The sequence below is a fragment of the Microtus ochrogaster genome, chromosome 2, assembly GCF_000317375.1.
Source record: "Microtus ochrogaster isolate Prairie Vole_2 chromosome 2, MicOch1.0, whole genome shotgun sequence".
NCBI lineage: Eukaryota > Metazoa > Chordata > Mammalia > Rodentia > Cricetidae > Microtus > Microtus ochrogaster.
The window spans coordinates 42,504,532-42,518,865 of NC_022010.1; the positions used below are offsets into that span (position 1 = coordinate 42,504,532).

Consider the following 14,334-nt stretch of genomic DNA (forward strand, 5'->3'; position numbering starts at 1 on the left):
TGAAGCATTTGTTGTTATGGTGGTTCAGAGAAGGGCGGGTGGTAACTAGCACTGAGATGAAGCATTTGTTGTTATGGTGGTTCAGAGAAGGGCGGCTGGTAACTAGCACCGAGATGAAGAACACCTTTCCTGTCGGTCGTCTTCCTCAGAAAACTAATGATCCTCAGAAGAAGAAATCTGAAAAGCCACCTCACTGTCATCTTTGCCCTCACAAATCCAGAATTCAGGGCTGGGCCGTAGTGGCGAACGCCTTTAATGCCTTTAATCCCAGCACTCGGGGAGGCAAAGGCAGGGGGATCTCTGTGAGTTCAAGGCCAGCCTGGTCTACACAGCTAGTTGCTGGACAGCCAGAGCTGTTAGACAGAAGAAACCCTGTCTTGGAAAGCAAAAAGCAAAGCAATCCATAATTCAGAGTTTAATTCGGTATTTAAGAACATTTGCTACCCTTGCAGATGACCTGGGATCAGTTCTCAGTAACTCCTGCTGCAGGGGACCCTCAAACACCTGCACACACAGTACACATAAACTCACCTAGGCACAGATATGTACACATAGAGACTGTGAGATAACCCAGTAGGAAATGGTGCATGATGCTGACTAAGTTTGACTGTGGGACATGCCATGGAGGAGAAACAGCTCCCGAAGGTTGTCCTCTGAGCTCCATGTGTGCCTTGTTGCACACCCGTGACTGGCACTCACACATGCACATACAGTAATAATAAAAGGTTTTTTAATCCATAATTCATTTTAATAGCACCTGTACTTTTTCTTTTACCAACTTTTTCTTGATAGGAATAACAAACAGAACATTTTTACATCTCCCACCCCCCATTTTTGTTTTTTTCCTGGTGGATGGACTTCACCTGTGCTAATACAGAGGTAGGAGAAGTGTGTGACTCAAGTTGATTCTTTCCTTTTACCGTGTTGGAAGGGTGCCAGGTTAAGTAGCAAGTGCCTTTACTCTCTCACCAGTCCCCACCTCTCTTTTTTCATTATTTATTTGTTTATTATTTATTTTTGGTGTTTTTCAAGACAGGGTTTCTCTGTACAACAGCTCTGGCTGTCCTGGAACTCACTTTGTAGACCAGGCTGGCCTTGAACTCGGAGATCTGCATGTTTTTGCCTCCTAAGTGCTGGGATTAAATGTGTGAGCCACCATCTCTACTATATTTTTCTATGAACAAATATACATTTGTAATTGCTATTCAGAATTACACCCAGGTAACTTTGGGTTAAAGAAATGGGTATGACAGGAACAGATCTGTCTGTTGTTAAAAACTAGATCTGCACTGCACAGGAGCTCCGCTTGTCATACATGGCATTAACAGGATTTGAAGGGTAGCCCTGTTTCATTCTTTTTTGATTTTTCGAGACAGGATTTCTCTGTAGCTTTTTTGGTTCCTGTCCTGGAACTAGCTCTTAGACCAGGCTGGCCTCGAACTCACAGAGATCCGCCTGCCTCTGCCTCCCGAGTGTTGGGATTAAAGGCGTGCGCCACCACCGCCCGGCTTCCTGTTTCATTCTTTCATTCTTCTTCCCTTTCTTTTTTGAGACAGGGTTTCACTGTGTACCCTACCTGGCCTGGAACTCCATGTCAACCAGGTCAGCCTAGAACTCACAGAGGTCGGCCCGCCTCTGCCTCTGCCTCCCAACTGCTTGGTTTAAAGAATGCGCCACCATGCCCAGTAGCACCCTGACATTCTTGCTGCTAGCAGGACATGTGTCTTAGGTTTTCTATTGCTGTGAAGAGACACCATAACCACAGCAAACTCTTCTAGAAGAAAGCATTTAATTGTGGCTGCTTACAGTACAGAGGTTTAGTGCATTATCATGACAAGAAGTATGGCAGCATGCAGGCAGACATGGTGCTGCAGAGGTAGCTGAGAGTTCTGTAACCGAATCTAAAGGCAGCACAAAGAGAGCAACACTTCCTCCCCAACCTAGTCCAGCAAGGCCACACCTCCTAATAGTGCCATGCCCTGTGAGCTTCAAATCACCACCACAAGTAAACATCTCATTTATAATTTTTTTATAAAGATTTATTTATTTAGTATGTGTACAACATTCTACCTCCATGCATGCCTACACACCAGAAGAGGACACCAGATCTCATTACAGAAGGTTGTGAGCCACCATGTGGTTACTGGGAATTGAACTCAGGACGTCTGAAAAAGCAGTCAGTGCTCTTAACCTCTGAGCCACCTCTCCCTCATTTATAATTTATATGCAATACTGAGAACCAACCTCATTTTTTGAGATGTATGTGTATGCGTGTTGATGTGCATATGTACATGCGCACCACATATGTACACATATGGTACGTGAGGAAGCCAGAAGAGGGAGTCAGATCTCCTTGACCTGGAGTCACAGTTACGAATCACCCATGTGCGGTCTAGATACCAAACCTGGGCCCTCTGCAAGAACAGCAAGTGATCTTCACTGTTAAACCCTCTCGGCAGCCCCCTATCCCCACACACTGTGATGTCTACTGAAATAATGGGTTTGTTCCAACCTAGATGTTCTTTGTGACTGCCCCTGGAATCATAGCTGAGAAATGCAAGCTTAGATCTGGGTCCCTTTGTCCCTTTGCTTGTGCTAGCCTTGACATTCGTGTAACAGACAGGGTAGAGGTGCGTGCTGTTCTTGCCTGCCCTTGCTCTGTGTGTGATCCCAGGTGAGAAGCATTGCAGGGAACCAGTAAGGCTGAGGGTGGTTGCCAGTCATGCGTTGTGAGCCTCTGTGCTCATGCAGGCTCTTCGCTGCAGGGATTCCTGGGGTAGCGTCCACAGCACTTAGCATATCATAGGCACTTCATAAATATTGTATGAGAACTTTGGCTTCTCATGGCTTGCATCTCCTTTCCGCTAGACTCACTCAGTCCTCCTACCTCAGTCGGCAAGTACTAGGATTATAGCTGTGTGCCACCCACCAGGAGCTCAAAGCCTGTGGTTTTTGTCCATAGAGTAAGGTGATTGGATAGCACATCATAAATTGATTAAATAAATATATACTATATTTATAGTATATAATATATAATAATATACATATAACAAAATCTCATAAAATGATGAGAGCAGTGTAAGCTGAGATCTATAGACAGATGACTTCATGGAATGAGCAGTAAACAGTTGGAGTCAAGGACAAAGAGTAAACTCAGGTCTGCATTTGATGTTAACAAGTAGGGGTTTCTAGGCATAAGGCAGTGTGAAAGAATGGGTGAATGAGCCTGGTGGTGGTACACACCTTTAATCCCAGCTCTTGGGAGGTAGGGAGTACCAGGCCAGTCTCCAAAGCTACAGAGAAACCCTGTCGGGGGGGGGGGGGGGGGGGGGGATGAAATGACTTAAGTTCAGTAGATTTGCATTGTGGTCCTCAGGATTCGTTGTTTAAACAAGGCCCTGTGATCAAAGACAAGGCTTATGAAGACAGTCCTGATTGTTACAGGATATTATGAATTATGAATAGATTGAAGGAGACGTAGGGATAGAGGCAGAATTCCAGCCTGAGTTTCCTAGCCCTCTAAACCTAGGCCTGCTGTCCTCATTACCCTGACCTGCGGCCACATCCCGCTCTGTCCGCCGCAGTCTGCTTTTCTGCATCTCTGCCGTAGCTCTCCCCTCCCTCTGCTCTCTGGTCTGCACTTCATGAACATTTCCTTGTGCTTGCCTGCTACCTGTGTTCTGTGGGGCTTGGTCTGCAGAATCTTGGCAAATGGAAGAATTGTACAGGTGACCTCTGCAGAATTAAATGTGCAAGAGTCAGGAACGGTATTTCTACACAGAACAGTTCCTTTCCTTGCCTCTGACAGAATCCCTGACACTGGGGGGGTGGGGATTCAGGGCTGTAGTCTGTTTTTGTGTCAGGCAGGGGCCTGCTGGGAGCTCAGGAAGTCTAGTTGTGTCACCTTGGCAATCAGGTCGATAGGAAGCAGAGCTGGACAAAATCCCCACAGTCCCAAGTCCCCCAGCAGCCCATGGCCTCCAGTGAGACCTTACCTCTAAAAGGTTCCTCAACCTCAACACACCATCAGCCTGTGGGGGAACCATTCACATTCAAACCGTGGTGTCCCCCTAAGCTGCAAGCATGGTCTGGGATTGTATCGGGGATCCTCATTTTGCTGTTGCTCCTGGCTGGGTTTCTGCCTGGAGATGCTGGCAGGATGCTGCTTTAATCCCTTTTACTTGTTTCAGGGAGATGGCTGGGTTTATCACAAACCCCTTTGGAAAGAAATTCCGTCACAGCCAGCAGAGTGACACATGCTTTCTGAGACTGGACCAAATGAGGGTCTCCTGTATCCCCAAGCCCTCTCAGACGGAGTCGTTGCACTGAGTGACCTGCCTCCTAACTGCACAGCCTGAAACTAGCTGAACACGAATGTACCTACTCGAGCTCATCACCCGCAGCAAGACCAAAGTGTTTAGGACACGTGATGGGCCTCTCGGCAGCCTGTTCACCAACGTGAGCAATACCATCTTAGAGCCTTCCCCCCCCAGTACGTGTGTCATCTTATATCTGCTCGAGCCCCTGTTTGTGCGGGGCGACAGATGACAGCGGTGAGAGCTCAGCGACTCTGGTTCCTTTGTAGTGAAGTCAGGTCCCTTGCAGAGTGTTCGCTTTCTGTCCACACTGAAGTCCTCACTGCTCTTCCAGACCAAGAGGGAGACTAGCGGGACCTACAAGTGGATCGCGCCATTGTGCCTGAAGTCAGTGTTCACATCCCAAGGCCTCTTCCTTTGGAGGCTGTGCCTGTGCCCGATGAAGCCCATCACTTGCTCTGCTGGAACTCTCTTTTAAAAGGGTATTTATAATTAGAATTGTAACCATGGAGGAATTTTTTTCTTCTGAGCATTTTAATATACTTGAAAACAACATTGACTTGAAAAATTTCAGAACATTTTTCAATACCTAGTTTTATTAAATATTACACTTAAGAGACAATTTTTTAAAATATGTTCATGTCAATATGAGATTTTGGCCTTTCTCAAGAACTAAGGCATTAAAAAAAATAGCAAATACTAAAAAACAAAGCTGTTACTTTTTCCGTACCTCTTCTCATTTGTAGGTTCATATTCAGTATTATGTGCTCTCCTGAGTAAGTTTGCTTTATCTGACCTCTGTTCACTCAGAAGTTAAAACTAAAGCCTGTTCATGTCTGTCAGTAATTCAATTATGTCCGTGACCGAGTGCACGCAAAGTAGGGTTTATTCCATTTCCAAGGAAATCTAGAAGCTGAGGAAAGTGTGAGATAGAGGCAGGAATGTGCACTCAGGTAGAAGTTGGGTTTTTATTGATATTTTAGTGGGAATTGCCGGCCATGAACTGAGTAGTGCTAATTATGGTTTCATTTGTTTGAGTGTTTGCTGAGCGCCCCCTCGTGGTGCTGGCCGTTACTGCAAGCTCCCTTCACTGTCCCAGAGTGGTGCCTTACCCTGCCCCTGCCCGTGGTCTTCCAGCTGGTGTGCGGAAGGAGCGCACACCTGTCACTCAGCCACCGAGCCAGGCCGCTGTGGCTGTGCTCTGAGAACCTCTTTCTTAAGAAGGGTTAAAAGGATGAAAACAGCAACAATGATTTTTTTCAGCAAATTGTAAATTAAAAGAATTGGTTTGTGTACAACCATTTTAATGATTCCCTTTTCATTTTTGCTGTGAAGTGCACTGAAAAAAAAATCTCGAAATGAGCTATAGTTCATGTGTTGGGAAAATTGAAAAATAATAAAAATAGAGAACAGCAATGTTGTCGTCTGCTTTATGAGTGGAGAGAAATTTATATTTGTGATGCACGTCTCCCTCCCCCACCCGTCACTTGCAAAGGAAATTAGTTCTTTCCAGGGGAATCTCCCTAGGGAAACAAACCACACGCCTTCATTCCCAGCACTTGGGAGGCAGAGGCAGGTGGATCTCTGAGTTCAAGACCAGCCTGGTCTGCAGAGAATTCCAGGACAGCCAGGGCTACACAGTAACCCTGTCTTGACAAAATAAATAAACAAACAAATAAATAAACAAAAACTCACAGAGACCACCTGCTTCTGCCTCCTGAGTTCTGGAATTAAAAACATGCACCACTATGCCTGCCTAGATTTAATAAGTTTTATTATTTTATTTTTATTTATGTATGCTTGTGAGCTATCACATGGTTGTGGGGAATTGAACCCAGTCCTCTGGAAGAGCAGCTATTGCTCTTAACCACTGAGGCATCTCTCCAGCCCTGCACATGTGGAAGCCAGAAGAGGGTGTTGGATCTCCTGGAGCCAGAGTTGCATGTGATTGTGAGTCTTGGGAACCAAATCTCAGTCCTCTGGAAGAGCAGCAAGTGCTCTTAACCCCTGAGCCATCTCACCAGCACCAATATTTAACGAATGTTTTAAGGGTCACAATTTTTAAAATTTTTTTTAAAATTTACTTTTATTTGTATTGGTGTTTTGTCTGCATGTATGTGTGAGAGTGTCAGAAATCTTAGAGTTACAGACAGTTCTGAGCTGCCTGTGGGTGCTGGGAATTGAACCTGGGTCCTCTGAAAGAGCAGTCAGTGCTCTTAACCACTGAGCCATCTCTCCAGCCCCCAAAGGTCACAATTTTAACTAGTAATGTGTTGGGTGGTGGTGGCACACATCTTTAATCCCAACACTCAGAAGACAGACAAGTGGAGCTCTGAGTTCAAGGCCAGCCTGGTCTACAAAGTGCGTTCCAGGACAGCTAGAGCTGTTACACAGAAAAACCCTGTCTTAAGAAAGAAGTTAACTATTAATGTACAGAAGCAAGAATGCCCAGAGCAGACTTTGGAAGCCAATAAAAACCCCCTTCGTGTGTACGTCACACACTTTCATCTGACACCTCTGCCCTGTCTTTGGGTTTTTTTATTGCTGTGAAAATCATCATTATCACAATGGAGAACATGGCATCATGCAGACAGATGGGGTGCTGCCTAAATCTTGACCAGAAGGCAGCAGGAAGTTGACAGAAAATCATACTGGGGAAGCTTGAGCAAAAGAGATCTCAAAGCCCACCCCCATGGTGATACCACAAAGCCACACCTAATAGTGCCACTCCCTATGAGATCATGGGGACCGATTGCATCCCTTTAGAGAACTCTAACATGACAGCTAAATAAAATAATAATACAGTTAACTTGGGTATGGGCATATGATCCGCAGCAGCAGGGCTGTGCAGCCCGCTACCTCTGGGCCTGACGCCAGCCACGCTGTACCAGTCAGACATGAATGAAGCTGTCTTAGCAGTAGATGCATTGGATTCCCTTGTAGCTGCAGTAACAGGCAGTTGTGAGCCTCCTTCGTGACATGGGAATCAAAACCAGGTCCTCTGCAAAAGCAGTAGAGGCCCTCAGCTGCTCCCGTCTCTGCAGCCACACACTACCTCTTCCATTTATACAGCGGCAGATCCCTCTGGTGTTGACCTGCATACTTGAATTGTGCCAGCTAGTTTTAGATCAACTTGACACAAGCTAGGGTCATCTGGTAAGAGGGAACCTCAGCTGAGAACATGCCGTCTTCAGATTGCTCTATGGGTACAGCTGTGGGGCCTTGATTAACGTTTGACGTGGGAGCCCAGCTCACTGTGGGTGGTGCTACAGGTGGTTCTGGGCTGTATAAAAAAGCAGGTTGAGTAAGTCAGAGTGCAAACTAGTGTTTCTCCATAGTTCTTCAGTTCTTTTTTTTTTTCTCCCGAGACGGGGTTTCTCTGTAGCTTTGGAGCCTGTCCTGGAACTAGCTCTTGTAGATCAGGCTGGTCTTGAACTCATAGAGATCCACCTGCCTCTGCCTCCCAAGTGCTGGGATTAAAGGCGTGCGCCACCACCGCCCGACGTTCTTCAGTTCTTGCCCTTAACTTTCTTTTATGTAGAATCAAACAACCTCCTTTCCCCCAAGTTGCTTTTGGTAATGGTATTTACCACAGCAATAGAAAGCAAATTATGACACTAATGATATGGAATATCTGTTTCGAGAATTTTCACCCTAACAATCCCGACACAGTTCAAATGAGAAACCTGAGTTAAATTTCACCAACATCCCCCCGTGGGGAACCATAAGTTTATTAGGGTACTTACAGAGTGTGCGCACGTGTGTGTGTGTGTGTGTGTGTGTGTCCCTGAAGCAGCCGAACTGGAAGCCGTGCCCGGTGTGGGTGAGGACTTCTGATGGAGGAAGGTCATTGGTTGATTAAATAAAGAAGCTGCTTGACCTGATAGGTTAGAACATAGGTGGGAGGAGCAGACACTGGGAGGAAGAGGAAGTGAGCTCAGAGACTCGACAGCTCTCCTCTGAGGGGCAGACGCCTCAGAGAGACACGATGCTCCACTCTTGCGGGCAGAGGCGAGAGCTCTGCTCTCTGAGGCACACGCGATGAAGCTCCGACCCAGGATGGACGTAGGCTAGAATCTTCCCGGTAAGCGCACCTTGGGGTGCTACACACAGATGATTAGAAATGGGCTAGTCCAGGTGCGAGAGTTAGCCTAGAAAAGGCTAGATAGAAATGGCCAAGCAGTGATTAAATGAATACAGTGTCCGTGTAATTATTTCGGGGCATAAGCTAGCCGGAGGCGGCCAGGGTGCTGGAGATGCAGCCCCGCCGCACCTATTACTACAGACTTCCCCCTGAATTTATAGGTGAAACCCCCCCCCCCCAGAATTCCCCAGTCTATGCGTTCTCCCCAAGATCGCAAAGACTTCTACAATTGGGATAAAATCGCAGGCATCTGGCTGAGAGGTGTGGCTAGGTACTGGGGGGTCTCACAACTCTCCTCCACCCTTTCTTTTATGAGGGAGCCATTAGCAGTCAAGAAGCCCAGATGAGATGACCTTTTCAGCAGGAGAAGCTGAACTCCTGAAGGTGATAGTGAAGGCTTGAAGGATGGTCCTGTACCATGTTGGGTGTGCTTGTGTGCTCTTTGTTAGTGATGGGATTTCTGATCCCTTTGCCTTTTTTTTTAAAGGTTTATTTATTTATTATGTATACAATGCTCTGCCTCCATGTATGCCTGCACGCCAGAAGAGGGCACCAGATCTCATTACAGATGGTTGTGAGCCACCATATGGTTTCTGGGAATTGGACTCAGGACCTCTGGAAAAGCAGTCAGTGCTCTTATCCTCTGAGCCATCTCTCCAACCCCCCTGATCCCTTTGCCTTTAGAGAGACTGAACTTCCAGCAGACCGAGACAACCATACGCCTTACGAGCTTTTAAGATTATCTACTCAAGCTGCCGCTCTACCGTGTACTCAGCTGTTTAAGTTTGACCTGCCTTTAAAAGAAGAATGTAGGGGCCAGAGAGATGATTCAGGGGTCAACAGCATTTACTGTTCTTGCAGAAGACCTAAGTTCAGTTTCTAGAACCCACATAGCTTACAAACTGTGACTCTGACTCCAGGGGATCCGACACCCTATTCTGAACTCCTCCAGCGCCAGGCGTGCGTGTGTACACAAACACACGTGCAGACAAAACATTCACAAACTTTAAATAAATATAGCTAACATTTTTCTTAAAAAAATAAAATAAAAGAATCTTGTAACCAAATTTACTATGCCTATGATTTCCTAACAAATTCCTAAAATAAATACGTAGTTTTAAGCTATGAGCTCTTCCACGCCCCTGCCCAGAACAATGTTTACATGTGTGCTGTGGTAATCATTCGCTGAAGGCAGTCAATAGGTTGAAAAACCTTAAACAAAAAGTATCCCATTAATGTTGGAAGCAGCATCTGGACAGAGATTGATCACATCTGTGAGTGTTGTCAGCTGGGGACAAGCGACTTCTTTGTCACTCTGTAAGGATTTCTGTAGAGTCCCTCATTCCGTTCCCACTCCGTGTTTTCTATGCTATAAATACAGAGTAATAAATAAAAAACAAATCCAGAACAAGCTGGGCATGGTGACACATGCCTTTAAGATCTCTGTGAGATTGAGGCCAGCTGAGTAAAAAACAAAAACCCATGTTCCCTGCCCAGGGAGAGACCCTGCTTCGTAGGAGTTAGCAGTGTCAGAGAGAACACCACTGCCCTCCTCTGGCTGCTCCATAACAGTGGGCACATGCGCACTGTGGTGGTGTGAATGAGAACGGCCCTATGGCTCACAGATTTGGGCACATGCGCACTGTGGTGGTCTGAATGAGAACGGCCCTATGGGCTCACAGATTTGAATGCTTGGTCACCATTTGAAATGATTAGGAGGTGTGGCCTTGTTGAAGGACTTGTGCCTTGAAGTTTCAAAAACCCACGCCAAGCCCAGAGTTGCTCTCTGGGTCAGTGGATCAGGGTGTAGCTCTCACTCCCCTCCAGCACCACGTCTGCCTGCGTGCCGCCATGCTCCCCTCCATGGTGATGATGGACTAAACCTGTGGAGCTGTAAGCCAGCCCTCGGTTAAATGCTTTCTTTTGTAAGAGTTGCCTTGGTCATGGTGTCTCTTCACAGCAATGGAACACTGGCACACAAACAAACAACATAGCAACAACACAGATACATACATATCAAGTAAGTAAATCTTTTTTTTAAAGTACGATTTAATTTATTTATCTTTTACTGGTGTCTACAGTTTATTAAACTAATTACGTCAAGTAGATTTCTGTAGACTCCTATTTTCTACATAAACAATAATTGTCTGAATAAATAGTTTTACTCTCCTTATTCAATTTCACTTTTGGTTTTTCTTTTTTTTTCAGTTTAATCTTTTTATCTTTTATGTATGGGCGCTCTGCATGTACACCTGCAGGCCAGAAGAGGGCGCCAGATCCCATTATTAGATGGTTGTGAACCCCCATGTGGGTACTGGGAATTGAACTCAGGACCTCTGGAAGAGCAGCCGGTGCTCTTAACCTCTGAGCCATCTCTCTAGCCCTATTTTTAGTTGTTTAAGACAGGGTTTCTCTGTGTAGCCCTGGCTGTCCTGGAACTCACTCTGTAAACCAGGCGGGCCTCAAACTCCTGAAATCTGCCTTCCTCTGCGTCCCCAGTGTTGGGATAAAAGGTGTGGGCCATCAGACCCGGCTAAGATTTGTTTTCATTTGATGTGTATGGTTGATTTTCCTGTGTGTATATCTGTATACCACGCGCATGCAGTACCCATGGAGCCCAAAAGAGAGCATCAGATCCCCCAGAACTGGAGTTACGGATGATTGTGAGTCACCATGCGGGTGGCTGAGATTCCAACCTGGGTCCTCTGGAACCAGTGCTCTGAACTGCTGAGCCATCTCTCCAGCCTGCATGGACAAATGCATATGAAGGCTGGAAGTTGCTCTCAGCAATCCTTGACTGTTCAGCCTTATTCACTGAGGCAGGGGTTCTCAAGCAAATCCAGAGTTTATTGAGAGAAACAGTCTCCCTAGCCAGCTTGCTCTGGCCATCCCCTGACAGATTTATCAAGTACCAGGAGAGGAAACAGCAGGCAGGGCAATGGCAGGGGACAGCCTGACCCGGCATCTTCTTAATTCTGCTTTATTACACAAGTTACAGCTTCCAGCCCTAACCCAAGCAGAAGCAGAGGCAGCAGACACCTTGCCTTGTTCTGGTCTTAGAGCAGAAGCAATCTTTCACCACTAAGTGTGATGTTCTTTATCCATGCCTCTTATCACTTTGAGGACAGTTCCTTGTATCCCTACCCTGCAGAGATTTTTTTATTTGCTGTTTTGTGGTGTGTGTGTGTGTGTGTGTGTGTGTGTGTGAGAGAGAGAGAGACAGAGACAGAGACAGAGACAGAGACAGGATCTCAAGTAGCCCAGGTTGGCCCTGAACTCCCTCCCACGTGCTGAGTTTACTGGCATCTACCACCACACCTCGCTTTCCCAGGCCCTCCCTCTGTCCGGGAGGCAGCGGCTCCCAGTTGGCTCACAGAATATTATGTGTTGTAAACTTGGTATGACGGAATCACACAGAACGTGCCCATTTTCCTTCGCTGCGTTAGGCAGGATCTAGTCATGCTCGGAGTCTGGGCATCCCTCTTGACTGTTGAGGAGCACAGCGGGTGACGACATCCACTCATGCTACTGCGATAGTATCTGTGTGCCTCCAGTTGCAAAAGGCTAGGCATGCGCGTTACAAATCCCTGGTTGGAACTCCTTTCTGTGACTGTGGGCAAGCTTTTTGCTATAAAGTCTGGCCTATACAGATTTTCTAGCTTTCTATAATTTTATTTAATTTCATTGATTAAAAAAATAGCTATCTTCATGAGAGTTGGAAATTTAAATGCTTCTGTTTAGCTAAAGGTGGTCTATTTATTCTGGTTAGAATCCCTCCCTCTGAACTTGGCATTTAGATGGCCTTGTACGTAGCTTCCTTTGACCTGAGAGGACTCTGTGAAGTCCCTAACCAGACCGAAAAGCTGTTGACTGGCCAGCATGTAAGATTTCTAAGACCAAATACTTCTGTTTCTGGAAAAATCCTACAGAAAGTGCCTCAAAGGTTAGAAGGCAAGGCACTGCAGATTAGAGCCTACAGGATGAAGCCTGTGATGTTCTCATGACATCCTGTCTGGCTCCACCTCTGTCCCTAGTACATTCATTAGTTTTTATCAAAGTTTAATTAAGGTTTAAAAGGGAAGGGAATTGAAGTTACACTACTGAGCCAGCCATGGGGGTGATGGAGGAAGGTCATTGGTTAAATAAAGAAACTGCCTTGGCCCTGATAGGACAGAAAATTAGGTAGGCGGACTAAACAGAACAGAATGCTGGGAGGAAGAGGAAGTGAGCTCAGACTTGATAGCTCTCCTCTCTGGGGCAGACGTGATGAAGCTCCAACCCAGGATGGACGTAGGCTAGAATCTTCCTGGTAAGGACACCTTGGGGTGCTACACACATAAATAGAAATGGGAAATCAAGATGTGAGAATTAGCCAGTAAGAAGCTATAGCTAATGGGCCAGGCAGTGTTTAAATGAATACCATTTGTGTGTTATTATTTCGGGGCATAAGCTAGCCAGGCAGCCAGGAGCTGGGCTGTGGGAAGAGGCCCGCAGCTCCCTCAACATGGGAGTACACATGTGATCTCCTCACTTACGAGGCAGAGGCAGGAGGATCAGGAAGGAGTTTAAAGCCATCCTCTGCTACACAGTTCTCTGTCTCAAGAAACAAACAAACAAACAAAAAACTCAGCAAGCACCAAGATGACCAAACGAGAGAGAGAGACAGACAGACCGAACTTTCCTCCTTCCTGACCACCATACCCTCTTCAAATGACACCATTGGGTGACTTTCCTCATTTGAAGGATGTTTTTCCCCAAGACTGGAAATCAAGCCCGGGCACTGATCATTCAAGACAAACGCTTACCACTGAACTATACTGTAACCCAGGATAGCTTAGTCCAGGAGATATAGCATAGTGGCAGAGCACTTGCTTCAAATGTATGTAGGCCCTGGGTTCAATTCCCAGTACTGCACAAAAATAGAAGAAAACTGCCCACCAGTACTTGAATTCGTTTTCTCCTGGAAAAGGTTCCAAGCATAGAAGTTATAGAGGGCAAAAGGTCTTGTGCACACAGATAAAGTACTGGAGAAGCCATGAAAGTTAAGCATACAAGCTTCCCTCTTCAGGGGAACAAGGCGCGCACCTGCTGTCCCTGGAATGCTGGGAATGAATGTGGTTTATAACCTGGTGATCCTTTGCTGTCTGATGAGCCAGGCTCTGCCCATATCTTCCAGAATTTATGCTTTACTTATCCCAGGCCCTTTCCTCCTAAAACCTCAAGCATCACTTCAGGTCCATAAACTCCTTTTCAGAGATGTCGTTTGCACTTTACAACAACGTAAGAGTAAGAGACTTCTATGTTATCTCAGCGCTGGTACAGTCCTGGCACTCTCAGGCATTGTGTTTACCTCAGTCAATCTCCCTGGAAGCCAAATCTTGGGCATGATCTCTGAGTCAACAGTTTCCGATTCTTGTCAAAGAAGACAGTTGCACTTGTAAAGAATCTCACTGTAAACATGTCTTAAAATTGTTGTGCAATCGGGACTGAGTTAATTGTTATCAGAAAACATCTTTTCGAATTGTTCTTAAATATGGCTAACGTAAAATGGTCTGGGTCAGACTCCAAGAAGTCTTGGCCCAGCGCTGGTTACCCAAATCGTGTTGACAGAGTTTCATTTTTACCTCACCCCGATTGTTTTTCCCTGCCTGCTGTAAAACCTGCAGGGACTGCTGAGGGACAGTCTTTGTACACTGTAAATATGTATCACTCTCACCTGCTAATAAAAAAGCTGACTGGCCAGTAGCTGGACAGGTAGAGGTTAGGTGGAACTTACGGACAAAAGGAGAGTGTGAAGAAAAAGGAGGAGGAGGAGGAGGAAGAGGAGGAGGAGGAGGAAAAGGAAGAAGAAGGAGGAGGAAGAAGAGGAGGAGG

General features: G+C 46.1%; 1 protein-coding gene across 1 annotated transcript in view; it reads left to right on the forward strand.

Annotated features, from left to right (window-relative positions):
• Osbpl11 (oxysterol binding protein like 11) overlaps positions 1–5,729 on the forward strand; it is a 61,056-nt gene extending 55,327 nt beyond the window's left edge. Inside the window, exon 12 of the mRNA XM_026787514.1 lies at positions 4,191–5,729. Within this exon, the coding sequence (XP_026643315.1) occupies positions 4,191–4,253 (63 nt within the window). The 3' untranslated portion in view covers positions 4,254–5,729. The remainder of the gene's footprint in view (positions 1–4,190) is intronic.
• Positions 5,730–14,334: the final 8,605 nt, after the last annotated feature.